This window comes from Protopterus annectens, chromosome 5.part0, assembly GCF_019279795.1.
Source record: "Protopterus annectens isolate FY-2018-M chromosome 5.part0, PAN1.0, whole genome shotgun sequence".
Classification (NCBI taxonomy): Eukaryota; Metazoa; Chordata; order Ceratodontiformes; family Protopteridae; genus Protopterus; species Protopterus annectens.
In genome coordinates, this window is record NC_056735.1 from 855,403,249 (window position 1) to 855,421,489 (window position 18,241).

At 38.0% G+C, this 18,241-nt stretch overlaps 1 protein-coding gene across 3 annotated transcripts in view; it reads right to left on the reverse strand.

Annotated features, from left to right (window-relative positions):
• The window catches only part of HEPHL1 (hephaestin like 1), a 571,952-nt gene that overhangs the window by 449,923 nt on the left and 103,788 nt on the right, over window positions 1–18,241 (reverse strand). For all 3 annotated transcript variants that reach the window (XM_044072648.1, XM_044072649.1, XM_044072650.1), the window contains exon 5: window positions 11,676–11,930. In XM_044072648.1, the coding sequence (XP_043928583.1) occupies window positions 11,676–11,930 (255 nt within the window). The remainder of the gene's footprint in view (window positions 1–11,675; window positions 11,931–18,241) is intronic.

Here is an 18,241-nt window from a genome sequence, read left to right on the forward strand (position 1 = left end):
GAAATATCAGGTTTAATTAGAGATGTATGTTATCTAGTGATATGTGAGCAGCTTAAGGTAAGTTTGGAAATGTATTGTCTTCAGGGTAGGCTTTGACAGTTTGGTTAGACATCTTGTGTTGAAATTTTTGATATGTCGGGGGAGATGTGATTGGTCAATAGTAAATTTATGGTGCAATGTTAGTTTGATGTGTGCATTAATAGGCGGAATGAAAAATGAAAAGCAGGAGTAGTAAGAGAGAAGGTGGCAAACCTGTAGTTACTGTAATATAGTTTGAGCTGGTGTTTGTATATGGAGGACTGAAGTAAAGTAAGATGCAAATAATTATAGCAGGGGGAATGAGATTCAAAGTGATGGAGAAAGAGGAAGGCAGATCAGCTTGGTTAAATAAAAGTATGTAAGCTATGAATGTGATGTGGGTGTAGACAGGGTAGAGTTATCTACAACTGGATAATGGAAATTAGAGGGAGTGATTTCTTGGGGATATGAGCAGAGGCCTGGGGGTGGGTGGGATATGGGGACAGGGAGGGGAGTGGGGTGAGCAGAGCAAACTAAGCAGTAAGAACCAGGTGAACCAGATTGCAGCTATCAGCAGAATCCTACCATTGGAAACATAAGTAAGTACAATAATCAGTATTTAGACTAGTATAGAATATTTAAAGACAAGAATGTAAAGGAAAGGGTACAAGTAAGGGAAAGGCAAGGTGCTGAGTTGCAGTATAGGGTAGGGTATATAAGATATCACAGAGTTAACACAAAGCAGAGAGAGATTTGATCTCTGTTGCCTGTGTTATGTCCATGCAAGATTGTGCACAGTGGGTTTGGTTAAATTTTCCCTTCTTTCACTGTACTGTGATCTCAGAGTCAGTATATATAATTAATGGGGTGCAGGGGGGATTGTCCCCTGCAAAAAACATATTTTTTTTCATTGATTTGGCTTTCAGTCTTTCAGGATCTATCATTAGCCACTGAGGTTTGTGTACTCTGATGTTTTGAAGTGCACCCATTTATATGTCTATACCTATATCTATATCTATCTATAACTATATATACACACACACACACGATGCCCACTTCAGCGAAAGTGCGCTTCAATGAAACTACACTTTAGCTGAAGTATACTCGCCGGATCAGCTAACTAAAAAAAAAATACACAAGAAAACATCTTTTGCAGGGGGCAAGGCCCCTGCACCCCCTATGTGGGGGGCTGTGCCCCCTTCACCCTGCCCAACTTTAATATTCTCACTCCGAGATCGCACTACAGTGGGGAAAAGGGAATATTCCCTTATCCCCACTGTACCACAATCTCAGCACTAGTTTGCTTAGTTGTACATCAACACTAAACTTTGATGTACAACTAAGCTTACATGCAAACTGAATGTTTTTATTTCATCTTTTTTTGTTTTTTTCTTACTTTTATTTTTATTTTCACATGAAAGTGGATTTTCAACAAAATGCTCTTTCACAGAAGTGCACTCAATGTACTAAATGGATCCTATATATATATATATATATATATATATATATATATATATATATATATATATAGCTGTGTCTATACATAACAGGTGGAATGCAGCTGTTTAAATTTTCACTTGTATGTATAGAAAAAAAAACAACAAAAGTGATTGAATATGAAAGTATAACAAATTACTGATCTTCTCATGCAAGACTGCAGTACAGTAGAGACCAGGAAGTTGTCCTCTCCCTAACTATAGTGCAGACATGGAGTTAGTGTATATAAGTAACAGACTGTTTAGGGGTGCAGGGGATGGCTTGACCCCTGCAGAAAAAAAAAATTCAAATGAACAATTTTTAATACTTTTTACTGTGTTTTGTGTTTCTTATACCCAATATACACTCCTGTGTGTGTGTGTGTGTGTGTGTGTGTGTGTGTGTGTGTGTGTGTGTGTGTGTGTGTGTGTGTGTGTGTGTCTGACTCATTTTTACAATTCCTACTATATCTTGTTCTGGGTTGTAGTGGAGTAAGAAATTGTACTCAGGATTTAATTCTGGATAAAGTGCAGCTCCATCCTGGATGAACAAGAGCTTATACTCAGGATCTAATTCTAGATCAAGTACAGCTCCACCCAGGATGAACATGCATATACAGTAATATACCACAGGCACTTTAGGAAATCACTTAATTGTGCTTTTGTCATGTGGGAGGTAACACAAATATTTATTTACAAACCACATTCATTCAAACAAAAGAGGGAGATCCCATCAATAATAATTAGATAACAATAATAATAACAGATGGATATTAAATGTTAAAAACTAGATGTATATGCCTAAATTACCTTGAAAACAGTTTTACAGCTATGATATGAAACTTAAAGCTACAATGCTCATCCATAACTGTGCTGGCATGATACAGCCATGCATATTAATGCAACAAAGTGGTAGATTTGCTGGGTTAGCATGCAACAAACTAGACTTTTTGGATGACACCACCAGCAGTGCAACTTAGGGACTACTTCAAAACAGATTAAAGGTCATTTTCAAAACCTGTGTAGAAAAAGCCACATCCAACCTGTACTGGTAAGAAGTTCAATATTTGAGGAATAGGTGAAATAAAAACATTGTCCCTATAGCACATGAGTGCTGTAGGTATTATGATTTAAAAATGATTTTCACACCATGCCAGCACATTTTTAAAACTTACTTGGGGTACTTCAAACTGGATACAGCATAAGGAAAGTTAGGCATACTTGTGCAAAGATAAATTTGCTTGAAATTGAGAACTATGTTAACTCAGACAATATCCAGCTGTGGTGAGAATGAGAGTGCACATCTGAAGCAATACTTGCAAGATGAAATAACTGATATGCACAAGAGCAGATAATGTATTAGCATCACAGATTATGTAATGTTAAGGTTAAGGTGCTGTTTGGTTCCACGACTGTGAATGCCCGACTTGGAACAAAGACAATTTTCAGCAGAGGCGCAGGCAGAAATGCTCCTTACGCAAGTCTTTGTAACATGGAAGGAAACTGGAGTACCCGGAGAAAACCCACACAAACGCAGGGAGGACATGCAGACTCTGCATAGAAGGCACTCTAGCCGTGTGAACTGGAGAACCCCTTGCGATGATATGAGAATGCTATAACTGTACCATTGTGCTGTCCTATAATATACACACACAAACACACACACACACACACACACAGGTTTTATATATATATATATATATATATATATATATATATATATATATGTATGTTCATAGGGTCCAAACTAGGCTGGGGATCATCTGCAGCCTTGCCAACAATCCTACTCATTTACTAAGACTAAGACATGAATTAATACCAGACCCCAAATTAATGCCCTTTCCATAACAGATTGAGGGGCCACACTAGGGGTTTATTTATGATTGCCCATCCACTTGTCAAGGTTATGTTTAAAAATGGTCACAGAGCTTCCCTGCTCATTCTCCACAAAAGAGATATTCTCTAGGAAAGATATCTATCCAGCTAACAAGTCCTATTTATGTTTTAGTGGAAGTTTATGTCTTTCTATCAGCTGTTTTGGATCTTATTAGCTTTGTGGAGTTGAAAGAGTGTACATAGGACCAGATCTTTTGAGGTTCTGTAGGCAAGGCAAAGTTCTCTTATCAACATTTAGTAGGTGAAGGAAAAGAGTGACAACTCTTAGAAGTGGTCAAGGTAACTCAAGGAGGACATTGCCTTGATTTTCATGGTAAGTAAATGCCACAGTCTCTCAAGCTAGATCATATGCTTAGCCAGATACATACCAGTGGGGCCATTATGTTGTATTTTAGGCCTCATAAAGGAATAGTAGTGGCAGCAATCACTTTCTTGTATCTAGAAGGTATAATCCTAGTGATTAGTCTTGCTATATAAAAGATCTTTCTAACAACAGTGGTCATATGGTACACAAAAGCTAGTTCATTGTCAATGAAGGTGCTCAAGTCCCGAATGACTGAGCCAATTTTTAGGGGGACATTTTTGCTATATGATAGGTGGAGTGCCCAGGTTTTCCAAAGGACACAATGCTACATTTTTTAAGATGACTACAGCAGTTTTTCACTCTTCCATCATAAAGCCAGTGGGGAGGTTGAGAGTGAGTAAGTATAATGGGAAGTTAAAGGTAATGCTTGGAGATGACAAGAAGACAACCTGGCACAATGTGGAAGTCCACAGAACTACTGTTTTTAACCTTGTAGAGAGTGCATAGAACTGACTCGGTGATGATTTGGAGGAGTAGCATAGGCATGATTATATGCCATAAGCAATTTGGAGAAGATAGGGAAGGAAAGTCTGAGCTTAATTTGTCTGCTAACATGTTGACAATGTTCTCAGGGAACAAGTATGCAATGTTATTTGTATTATCTCAGAGTGGTGCTGGTTATTATTTCTAAAGTTTCCAGACAATTTTTCTGAAAGTTTTGTTGTTATCCTTAGTGTAGATGGCAATTAGCAATTTGTACTTGTTTCTGGAGGATCTGATTTTGTTTCTAGGTTATTTTTTGATAATTTTGAGTTTCTCCTTATCTGATAGTGTGTTGAGTGTTCCTTTACAGTCTAGGAGTTATTCTCTTGTTATATGATTTGCTGATTTTTGGGTTCCACCAAATGGGTTTGTTCTTAAATTTGTCACTGTATCTTAGGGGAAAATAAAAGGCAGCTGTTGCAAGACAAAAGCGATGATTGGTAGATGGTAAATCCTTTATAAGCAGAAAACTCCAAATCCAGAAAAAATACAGACAATGTTTATCCAAGATAAAGCAGAGTAAGCAAACACAGCGGTATTAAACGCTTTTGTCTGGTAGATGACTTCCTCAGAATACAAAAATATTGCAATTAGCACCTGTTTAAATACATTGCTTACCCAATCACAAATAACTGACATCATTTCCCCCATTAACAAGGCTGCAAATACTTAATACAAGCCAAATATAAAAAAATAATACATGTAAAAAGTTTAAAACATCCCTAAACAGTGTATATAACTAAATAAAAAACATAGATTTTAATTTCAATAGAGAAGATAAAGAAATTCTATCATTTAACCCAGGAGCATGATACGCATCAAGCCTAATTTGCCATTTGAGTTCTACAAACTCCAAATACTCATTCAAGGGTCCCCCACGAGGTCCCAGATCTACCTGTTCCAATATAAAGAACAGGAAGGAATGGGTAGGTTCACTAACCAAATGTTTATATAGTGCATTCTTTTCATTTTTATTCCTGATATCATATAAATGTTGATAAATCCTTAACCTTAGGGCATTCTTAGTTTTACCTACATAGAAACTTGCACAGAATCTACACAAGGCCAAATACACAATCCCTTTTAATGTAACAGTACATCCTTTTTGAACTGGAAATATATCCAAAATTTTTGAGCTTGATTTTTTTCTCTGTCCATAACATAAGGGCATTGGGCACACCTCCCACACTTAAAAGTACCACCGTTGTGGGTGTCAAATTTTGCTTTTCAAACAATCCTTTAAGGGAAGTGTCTCTTTTGTAAACCACTTGCGGTTCAATACCAAATTTCCCTGATAATTCAGGGTCAACATCAAATATTTTCCAATATTTGCAAATAATGTTTTTAATGTCATAAAAATTGGATGTATAAGTAAGAGTAAGCACCCGTCCAAAATTTAAAGGTTTACAGTCATTATGACTTTTGGTGGACACCTGCCCTAGTAGTGCAAGAAAATGACCATTCATTCTTTTAGTCTTAACTTCATTAAAAATATCTATGACAAAGGTTTCAGGGTACCCCCTCTTACAAAACATGTTTTTTAATATTTCACATTCACTAAGAAAATCCGCAAAATCAGACACCATTCTGGCCAGTCTTACATATTGGCCCTTAACTAGGGCTTTTTCTGGTGCAATGGGTGTGTGCTTGTATAATGCAATAGTGAATTTGAATAGGTAGGTTTCCTATATAGTTGTGAAACAAAACAATTGTGTTCAAAGTCTTTCTTGATGGTAACATCTAAGTAATATATATAAAAAATTGCAACTGGAAAATGAATATTTAACTGAGTGTACTAAAAGAGAGCAGGTGCCTAAGGGGCTCCGTTCATGGAAATTTCCCACTGGACTAAAAAAGGACTCACACCTTCATAAAGAACTTTTACAATTTTTTAACAGGCAAGGGTGTGAATTGCTTCAAATTTTGATATCTGATAACAACTGTAAAATGTCATTGTTATTAAGGGAGATTAATACTTTAGATTTAAGCATTAAAAATGACTTGTTGTTTGAAATGAAACGTAATAACTTTAATGCTGTGTTTAATCATGTTGACACTGAACTAACTGAATTAAAGACTAGGAAGGAAAGGAAATTATTAAGGGATAAGGTGGATTATGAGAATGGTAGAGCATATCCAGATCCACCAAGGGGACAACAAAGTTTTTCTGTTAATAACATCTCTTGTACTGAGGATAATGAAATTGAAGAGCATGCACTAAGCAATAGTGGAAATGTTTCCCCTTTAGAGCAACCTCCTTTATGGAGGTCGGAGAGGTTACAGAACCAGAGACAGGGGAGGCAGGATTACTACAGGAATGGCAACAACCCTGGGATGGGTTCCTGGAGGGGGAGATGGGGTTCATACAGGAGATAAACCCCGACAACAATTTTGACAACGATAATAATAGTGGCCTGGTACTTAATGTTATTAGCAACAATAACTGTGATTTTAACATTTATAACTACAGCCAGGTCAGAGTTGACACCAGGTGGGCCGAGTTATTATCAAAGGGCTTTAATTTTGTTCCTATTAAGGAAGGGACACTTACTGACTCTATTTTACAACTTAAATTATTTACAAGAAAACTTAATTTGGCCTTACGTTTTCATGACAATAATACTAGTACTGGCCATTTGGATACACGTAGGCCTAGTATTTTTTTACCCCCATCACACCCCCTAGTACAGTTGTTTGAGAATCTATGTGAAGCTGATATCAGGAACTTATTAGTGAACAAGTATAAAAAACCTGGTCAAGCTAACTTGGACTGTGATGAGAGAAAACTTCTAAGTGAAATTTTAGAGCATCGTGACATAAGAATAATGAAACCTGGTAAAGGTGGGGGCATGGTAATTATGAATGTGGTTGATTATAATAGCAAGATGATGGAACTTTTGTATAGTGATGTCTATCTTGAGGTGTCAAGAAATGAGATTAGTATAGCATATCGTAATATTGACCTGGAATTGGAACAGCTATTATTAAATGGGCAAATTACCTTAGAAACCTACAATTATATGCTTATAAGCCATCCAAAAATACCCACAATTTTTGGCATACCAAAAATTCACAAATCCTTAGAAAACCCACCATTAAGACCAATTGTGGATGCAAAAGCCTCAAAAACTTATAGTATTGCTAAGTTCATTGACAATATGACGTAAAACATTCTAGATTCACATAGTCTTGTGATTAGGGACTCATGGGACTTTCTTACTAAAGTTAAACAGGACATGTTTTTTGATAGTAACATATTAGTCACTATTGATGTTTGTGATCTCTTTTCAGTTATTCCACATCAAATTGGCCTTGAATGGTATTATGACTATTTATGTGCCAATTCAACACTTAATCATAACACCATTCTGACTTTACGAACATATATGGAAATAATATTAGAGAATAATTTTGTGACCTTTGAAGGGCATCTTTTTAAGCAAAAACAGGGTGTTGCAATGGGTGCGTGCTGTGCTCCAGTGTTTGCCAACATTGTCTTGGCACAATGGGAGGACCTGTTTGTTACCAACTCGGAATTTAGGACTTCATGGGTATTGTATGGGCGATACCTAGATGATATAGTCCTGTTCTGGAAAGATAGCGAGGACGACCTGAAGAGGTTCTTCACCTATATTAATGGAACTACAAGTTTTCCTAAGTTTACTATGAATAGCAATGTCGAACTGATTAATTACTTAGATGTTACCATCAAGAAAGACTTTGAACACAATTGTTTTGTTTCACAACTATATAGGAAACCTACCTATTCAAATTCACTATTGCATTACATAAGCACACACCCATTGCACCAGAAAAAAGCCCTAGTTAAGGGCCAATATGTAAGACTGGCCAGAATGGTGTCTGATTTTGCGGATTTTCTTAGTGAATGTGAAATATTAAAAAACATGTTTTGTAAGAGGGGGTACCTTGAAACCTTTGTCATAGATATTTTTAATGAAGTTAAGACTAAAAGAATGAATGGTCATTTTCTTGCACTACTAGGGCAGGTGTCCACCAAAAGTCATAATGACTGTAAACCTTTAAATTTTGGACGGGTGCTTACTCTTACTTATACATCCAATTTTTATGACATTAAAAACATTATTTGCAAATATTGGAAAATATTTGATGTTGACCCTGAATTATCAGGGAAATTTGGTATTGAACCGCAAGTGGTTTACAAAAGAGACACTTCCCTTAAAGGATTGTTTGAAAAGCAAAAATTTGACACCCACAACGGTGGTACTTTTAAGTGTGGGAGGTGTGCTCAATGCCCTTATGTTATGGACAGAGAAAAAAATCAAGCTCAAAAATTTTGGATATATTTCCAGTTCAAAAAGGATGTACTGTTACATTAAAAGGGATTGTGTATTTGGCCTTGTGTAGATTCTGTGCAAGTTTCTATGTAGGTAAAACTAAGAATGCCCTAAGGTTAAGGATTTATCAACATTTATATGATATCAGGAATAAAAATGAAAAGAATGCACTATATAAACATTTGGTTAGTGAACCTACCCATTCCTTCCTGTTCTTTATATTGGAACAGGTAGATCTGGGACCTCGTGGGGGACCCTTGAATGAGTATTTGGAGTTTGTAGAACTCAAATGGCAAATTAGGCTTGATGCCTATCATGCTCCTGGGTTAAATGATAGAATTTCTTTATCTTCTCTATTGAAATTAAAATCTATGTTTTTTATTTAGTTATATACACTGTTTAGGGATGTTTTAAAATTTTACATGTATTATTGTTTTATATTTGGCTTGTATTAAGTATTTGCAGCCTTGTTAATGGGGGAAATTATGTCAGTTATTTGTGATTGGGTAAGCAATGTATTTAAACAGGTGCTAATTGCAGTATTTTGTATTCTGAGGAAGTCATCTACCAGACAAAAGCGCTTAATACTGCTGTGTTTGCTTGCACTGCTTTATCTTGGATAAACATTGTCTGTATTTTTTCTGGATTTGGAGTTTTCTGCTTATAAAGGATTTACCATCTACCAAGCGTCGCTTTTGTCTTGCAACAGCTGCCTTTTATTTTTCATTGTTTGTAAGACTCTACCTGTTTTCCTTGTATCTTAGGGGACTGTGGCCTTAATATTAAACTGCATCTGAGTAAAGCGAATTATGTATCTGATAGATTGACTTTATTGATTTGGTAGTGTATCCTCATAGTATGTATGTTTATATTTTGGAGTTGTATACAAAGTATCTCTTTCAAAAACATTTATTTCAGATATTCATCTGAGTAGAACAACTATGTGCATTTTAACTTTCAAATTTCTATTCAAATTTCTTGCTTTCAGGCAAATATCGAATGTCTGATGTTCTCTTTAGCGAAAATAGTGACAACACTAAACCACATATTTACATTTCATGCTCATTTTTGCCACTGATTTTCCTATTACAGACACTTTAGTAAGAACATCCACACTAAGATAATACAAGTAAATTAGCTGATGAAAACTAAAATGAAGTTTTCTTTCTGTCACCTTTCACTTTACAGTTAAAGCATATGAAATGGCAATGCATTACAAGCTGATAATACCCTTAGCAGAGATTTAAAAAACACCTCATGTAATGTACATCTTGATTTCAACTCATTGGTACAACACATTCATCCATTACTTTTTTAATTTTTCAAGTCCCACTTTGGCCAATACTCCATTATTTGTAGTATTATTAAAATAGTTTATTTACTATGATATCTTCATTATGACTCAATGCTATGAAACACTTTTGCAATTATTCTTTCATAATTTTAACCTTCTGCTTTTTTGAAGTCAGTGCCTATCCTGGCAGTCACTGGGTTCAAGGGAGCAAAACTCATTCTGGATAAGGTACTAGTCTGTCTCACACACCCAACAGCATATGCATGAGCACACACACACACAGATACACACATGTACACATACACACACACACACACACACACACACACACACACACACACACACACACACACACACACACACACACACACACACACACACACACTGGAAGGGTATTTGAAAGGTCTCCAGAAGAACATATAGCAATCTAACAGAAGTGCTATACACCTTATAATTTCTGGACATGCATTCCTGATTACCTAAGCACTCCATTCAACTTTTTACATGTTAGTTGGTATGCAAAAACAATGCCTCGAGTCTCAAAGGCAAATATTTTGAAAATGTATCTCTCTAAAAACTGTCTTTATGACACGTGTTTTCTCATCATTTTTATTTGTTGTGTAAATACAGAAAACTAGAAGTGCACAGATCTGCGAGATATGGCTGAAGGCTACTTGTAATTGTTCTGATTTGCTACAAATATTTCATGATTTGGTTTACTTTTGCTGATAACTTCATGTGTTTTCTCCATTTGGTGCACTTGCTAAATCTGTGAAGGGGAGGCCAAGAAAGAGACCACAACCTCATTACCACAATCAACAGAACATGCTGGAGGGACAGGTTCATAACCCAGAGACTGCCCATGCTGTGGAATAGACTTCCCATACATGTCAAGCAGAGCACCTCACTGTCCCTCTTCAAGAGAAATCTTGATGAGTGGATGGGAAATAAATAATTCGCCCTGCGGATCACTCCAATGGCTCTACTCGACAGAGGCACTGGGAACTAAAACCGGTTGGCACAATGCCAGGGTAATCCTATGGGCTAGGCTTGTAAAGGCTCCAGGGCCATTAGTCTAATACACACCTATGAACCTGTGGACCTATGAAAAGTTACAGTCTTCTTAGGGGAAGCAATGTGGGTGTGTAGCATGGCACACACTCTGCGGTAGAAACAACAATGTAGACCTGGGTCACACACCGGTGTTTTATGGGGTCAGGGCTTTGGCTACATCACATCCAGTGGCATAATCAATACATTATGACCCTAAATGCCATAAATATACTCATTGATAGTAGGGCATGGACAAAAATTTCACTCCCTACCATATAAATTACAGTCCAACTTCATCTAGTCATTGTCCTGAGAATAAACGGGCAAGGTGCTGTAGCCCTTTTGCCCTGTGGAGCAAACAGGCTTATATAATAATGGTAGGGATGAGTTTGAAAGTTAGTAATGGAGCGAGGGACAAAAAAGACACAAAACAAAACAAAAAATAGAGAATGAAGTGTCCAAGAAGTAGTACTGATGTTACTGAGAGATGAAGTGCGGACATTTCAAAATGCAAGTAGGCAACAGTAAAGATTGTTTCACATGATACTTCTTCATCAGGATTTGGTTTATCTGCATTCACTGGACAAAAGCTACTAGACACAGTCTTATTTTCAAGATGACACAGGGATACAAAGGTACTTACAAACGCTATGGGGCTTAACATTGTTAGGACTAAAACATATTGGCAGCACATTTTGAGAATGCAATGAAAACACCAAGACTCTTTCTGCCTGTAAATGTCATAACTGAAGCATTTGACTGTTAAATGACATTACCTTGTGTATGATCATTTACTTGACAGCTCAGTAACCATTTTCCAGGATTTATTGCTTTCATTTCAGCTGTGACGAAAGTTGCAGGTAGCAAATTGATTGCATCAAGTCGGTGTCCTCTAACTGTGACTGTTTGTCCATAAAAGTAGACAGAATGCAAATCTTTTACTCTTCCTATGCCAACCAAGTGCCAAGACACATTGTTTCCTACACACATATTAGGATGTGGCATGTTTCCGTACATATATCCATTGATTGCTGATAAGAAAGAGAAAGACACTTAAATTTAGTGACCAATGAACAATAGTTACTTAACAGCATTATATGTGACACCTACTATGTAGTTGTCTGTAGTCACTGATTTCAAAGAAAGTCCACAAATAATCTTTAAAATATTCAACATAAGTACTTAAAAGCTTCATTGTCATGCTTATGAATGAGTATAATGTTGAGGATTTGCTGGAGAACACGATTCCAGCAAGAGGAAACATATATTACCTTACTCTTGGATTAAGCTGATTTACTGTGGGTAGGTTTATCAGCTAACTGAGATCTCACAGGACAAGAAAATCTAAGTTAACACTTTGTACACAAACTAGAAGGCTGCAGTGCAATAGATATTGTGATTTAAAGAAATCTAGGTAGAGGGAGGGGAAGAAAAAAAGGACAGAATATAAGCATACAATAAAACCTCCTGCAAAGCAAGTCACATTGCATTTTTCTGGAAGAAAACATAGGCACAATGTCTATGTTAATATGTAACATAAGACAATAATTCATTGTTAATTAGCTAATTGATCCACTAATCACTAATACAATTGCCATTGACCCCAAACCAGTAGCATGTACTTCATATTAAGCTATTTGCAGACTACAACACAAAAACATTGTTAAAACTTTCTTAATTCTCATCTCTGTACATACCTAGAGTAGCTAATTCTACTTTCACTGGAATGATTAAATACCCAGCGTTTTCCTGTACATCTGAAAGTCAAGTGTTCTGTCCTTGTGACAGTGAAGACTAATTCATACTCTGAAACTCAGTGATGTGATACTGCTGGTCCTGAATGCTTGATTAAGACTATAATCAGAGGAAAATGAAAAGACAACACAAAAGCATACTTTATGCCTTTAGATCATAGCCAGCTTTAGGCACCAGCGAACCCTGCAGTCGCTGGGGGCCCCCTGTTCCCAGGGGGGGCCCAACAACAACAAATTGTCTTATCCTGATATTTTGTAACATGTCTGTCAAACCAACAAAAACTTCTACAGCATTCTTGAATACTTAATAAACCACATGACATGGATAATAACTCTTATTTATATCTCCTTTAAAATTCAGAGCTATTTCTGGCTGTAGTCACATTGTTTTGTCAAGTAACAGGCTTCACTGACATAGTGCCCCTGGCTTAGTTAAATCCTACTGTTGGACATGTTCTCCACTAAAACTAACTTCATATCCAGCTTTAGTCCCTGCTATACCCATGGCTGCAGGGGGCCCCCCTTAATCATCCTTGACTGTGTGGGGGCCCCACAAAAAATGCACTTCAAAGCATATAGAAAGTTATGGCTTCCTGAAAAAGCTGAGAGTAAGGCAAAATGTGAGAAAAGGAAGAAAAAAGTAATGTGCATGGTATGAGGATCCCAAAACAGGGGGGGGGGGTCAGAGGAGAGGACTGGAGGATGTGCGGGAGGGTGTTGAAACAGTAGGCCTAGTCATCACTTCATTTATGTCCAGACCTTTACATACAGTTGTTGTAATGTACCATTGTTACAACTAAATGCCAGTAACTGTAAGTGTCCCTTTGTTAGACAGGTCAACAAAGTGTGGTATATAGGCCTGTGGTAAGGTAAGAGCTTGTAGCTACAGGTCTGTCTGTGCGTACTTCTCCTAAATGTTTGCAGCACAAACTAAAAAGTTTCTTAGGAGGTGTGGCATTGACAGGATGATACTTGTACTGGAAGTGCCTAGGGGCCCCCAACTTGACATTTGCTGGGGGCCCCCAAAATGCTAAAACTGGCCCTGCTTTAGATACTACTTTTGAATTATACTTACCAGTGCTGCAAATAACAAGTACTCCATTACGGCACATCTAAGCAGTACTTACCTTAAAGCACAGGCATTAGAATTGCTATTTTATATTTTGGAGTAATGTGTTCTGTTTAAAGAATTTTGATGTAATAGGACCACAGGCTAAGAAAACTAAGGTGAACTTTGTATGCTTTTAAAAGCTAATGAAAATAATACATCACAAACGTCAATGATCAATTCATTTGAGAAATCACGTTCGGCTAAAAAGCTATGGGAAGTGTTCATAGTAATTACAGAAGAGCACAGTGGGATTGTGTAGAGGCTGTGAACAAGTGCTGCTTAAGTTCAGTTTTGAGACAGTAACAACACAGCTGTTAGAACCAGTTTGAAAAAAAAAAGGATTCAAATGAGGGAGTGATGAAATGTAAATGAAGAACTTGTGTAAAATCTGTGACTATCCTATGCAAATAAGATGCTCTTCCTGCTTTTAACTGATTCATGGTCACTTTTTGATCTGCAAATGGACCATGTGCAGATTGGTAATAAAAAGTGATTCTGTATACCTTTTCTATCTATGCTGTATTGTGTATAGATGCATGCTATGTGGCAGTAATGCTGTATCCCATAGAGAGTTGTTCTTTTTAGTTGGGCTAAAACATGGTACATGAAGTGCTCACTGGACTAGCAAAAAAAATATATGGGGAAAAGATTACTCACCTTTTCTTTGTTGAGCAAGAATTTTTGGTCAGGTTTTGAGTGGACAGGAATATAAAAACAGGCTTTGGTGAGTTTATATGTCACACAGACAGGAATTAGGGGAATGTATGGTCCTCCTATACTGCTGGATACCAAGATACACATAGCCCTCAATATACTTGCCATGTGGGCCTTCCAAAGATAATATGTGACATGCTGGGTATCTCACAGGCTTCTGTCTCAAGGACATTTCAGTAGTTCCTTGACATAATCTTTGCACATTTGGATCAGTATATCTATTTCCCAGTGCCACCACAGGACTGAGCATGTACCACGCATGCCATTCTACTAAATGTCAAGTTTTTCTGAAATAGTTGGTGACACAGACTGCACCATGTTGCTATCAGGACACTATCCAGACCACAGGGCAAAGGTACCAGAATAAAAAAGGTGACCATTCCATAAACCACTAGGTAGTATGTGATGTATGGGGTGCATCATCAACATGTTGGCCCAGCAACTTGGCAGTTCCCATGATTCTCATATTTGGCATACAAGCTTGCTGTATTGTCTTTTTGTGCATGCTAGGGTTTCTTGCAGTCACCCATTTGGTCGGTGCAAACTATTATAATGTGCTAACAATAATTATTTCTGTATTTATACAGTGGCATAGATAGTACTTAGTAATTACCCCCCCCCCCCCATTTTGTTGTGTGTCCTCTCCCTGTTTTGTTTGAAAGGGGTTGCAGGCACACACCTGAACCTTGGCTAATGACAACAGTCCATAACCCCAGGGAGCTGATGATGCTCACTTTAATACTGCCTGTCACAGCAGCAGATAGCCACTGACCAAGTGTTAGGCCTGTTGAAAACCCATTTTGGTAACTAGAAGAGAGCCTGCTACTGCGTTCATGAAGTTTATTACCTGCTGCTTTCTGCACAATATAAACATGCATTGGCCTGGTGTGTCAGTCAATAACAGTACCAGTGCAGCTCCCTCTTGTCCCAGCAGTGACAATAGTGATGGCAGCCAGCCTATGGGAGTAGCAGGACAACCCCTCCAACATGCTTGTGTATTGTGTTAAGCTGCACAAGCAAAAAGGTGCCATTTAGTCCACAAGTACGGGCCATGACATTTACTATGTAACACTAAGAAGTTACACAGATAATACTTGATCTTTGCAATGCTACTCATGGGCTGTGCTGAGTAGAACAAGGTCAAAGTACACTGTACACCAAACATTTTTCCTTATATCACAAATTAAAAACATGTTTTCAGAAGGAATTTGCTGTCATAATTTGTACAATGTCGATTGGTCAGTGGCACAAGTGCTAGTCATACTGGCAGATTTTGACTGAAATGTAGAAGAGCAGGTATTACAAAAGATGTGTAGGCCTACACTGTGAGTGCTTTACTGTAGAGTTACTTACAGAGTTTGCATTCACATGCTGAAAGAAAGGTAGTTACTTTTCATTAAATGAATATGACATTTCTGCTGCTGTTTTGTTTCCTCTGTCATCTGTTTATTCTCTTTCATGTAGAAAGAATAACTGCAGTATTTGCTTTGTCTGACAAGTGACTTCATAGTGAATAGGTTCTGTGTTACTGATAGTCAAAATTTAACTTAGAATTGGAAGCTGTCATACTTAATGTCTCAGAATGGTATTGTTGGTGAGGGATGCAGAAATCATAAGCATGTGAGAACATGTGAGCTTAATGCTGAGTTGCTCTGATGATGGGATTCATCCATTAAAGATTGAAAGAAACCTCTAGATATTGACCTCACAGTGCTATGAGATCTAGACCTTGAGAAAGAAGTTCTGTCATATGTTGTGGAAGTCTGATAAGACCTGTCTGCCTTCTTCTGAAAATGCACATGAATGCCTGAAACAGTTTCTTTCAATAGATGTAGCATTCGACCTAATAGTGCACCATGGATGTGGACACTCCCTTGTTGACGTGCAGCTGTGTCCACAATGTGAATCTGTTACACCCCTTCTAGTATGCACATGGAGGCTGATATGGATGCTGTGTGTGCAACCATACTGTGCATGAATGTTATCATGGCATTGTCTCTGGTAACCACCATTCCAATGCAGTGGTGAATTTCCTTAAATATGCCCTGTAGCACTTTAACCATCTCTGCTTATCTCTCAGTAACAGTAGCCAGGGCCAGAGCTATGTTGTGGCATATCTGCCGCAGCCACTGCTGCTGGGCAGACAAGGCCTTGGCATGTCTCTGTAGCTAACTCTAAAGCATGTCTTCACCTGGTATCTCTGTGTACAGGTGTGACACTAGGGTACTGCTATCACTGAAAGAGTAGTTTCTTCATTAAGGGGGGGGGGTTCAAATTGTGTCCAAGGAACAGGTGTTGAACTATGTGGTATCCTTCCATTGTCATGTCATTTCTTCATTATGCTGAGTGTGTATTATCCGCCTGCTGTGGGGTGGGGCCCTGCAGTACCTGTGTGACTGTGTACCACTGTCCTGCGATTGTATCATGAAAATTATAGCTATAGCATCATTGTCGACAGTCTTTCTCTTGTCAACTTTACCCTGCTGTAGTGCAACACAGCATGCAATTCTTTCTGGTGCTGAGCCTGTGAAGACAAATGTCAAGATATGGTTAAAGTGACCTGTGAGAGTTAAATATATATTTTTTTAAAGATGGGATGTTTACTATCATGCGGGATCTGTAGAGCTTGTGGTACATCTAATGTTGATGGAGTACCTGATGAGGAAATAAGTGAGAGCTATATGTATCCAGGTCAGATGCCAAGTACAGCTTGCCTAAAATTAGGAATGCCAGCTTAACACTTTCTTCAGTGCATTTCTGGGGATATTGGATGTGCCTGAAAGTACTGGGATCAACACAACCTCAGATGATACTGGCAGTATCCTCATCTGCAACAAAGTCATTTCCTTTTATAGAGAGAAGGTGCTCATCATCTGATGTTAAGGACTGGACTTGGAAGCAAGGGCCACCACCAGTGCTGCTATAGCCAACTACATTCTGTCAAGCCTTTGTCCTGGCATATTCCACCATGCCACGAGCCTTTTTCTTACAGTGTACCAAGGTGTGGCTCCTTCCCCCTACAGAAATTATATCAGGTACTATTTGGTTCTATGCTTTTACTCTCTCTCTGCCTTTTCTGCCCCCTCTATGCAAATACATGTTTCCCAGTGCCAGTAGCACAACAGGTAGCACACCCACCTGTGATTCAAAAAATTGTGGGTTCTATTCCCAAACCAGGAAGATGGAATGCTGGCCCTGCAGCGCAGGATAAGGTTGAAGGGCGGGTGTTGCACTCCTGAGTGTATCATCCTTTAGTGGAGACATTAAATCAAGGTCCCACCTGCCTGAGTTAGTAGTAGCTCACAGCACCCATTGAAAAGAGGCCAGATTTCTCCTGGTAGCATACATTCCACCTTGGGTGTTCCCTAAATAGAGACTACTAGCCTACTGGGATGAACTGGGTCAAAAAAGGATAACAAAATAAGATATATTCTATGTGAATCCATGAGGATGTGTTTCCCTTAAGGACTAAAGTTGTCTCTACGAGGCCTTGCTCCCTAATGTTGCAACATTTTGTAACCTGGAAAAATATGTTATCAAAAAATTGCATCTTCCTCATCTCTGTAACATCAGTCATTTCAGGGTTATGTATTTCATTCCTCTGCTACCTCAGTTTAAAGGTAGCAGAATCACAGTGAAGCATTAATTATGACTTATGAGTTTGTCTTTCATTTTTATTACTGTCTGTGTTATGCATTCATCTGTTGCAGTGTGTGTGAGACTGTACATACTGAAGTGTAAACCTATAAGGGTTTTCTGTAAG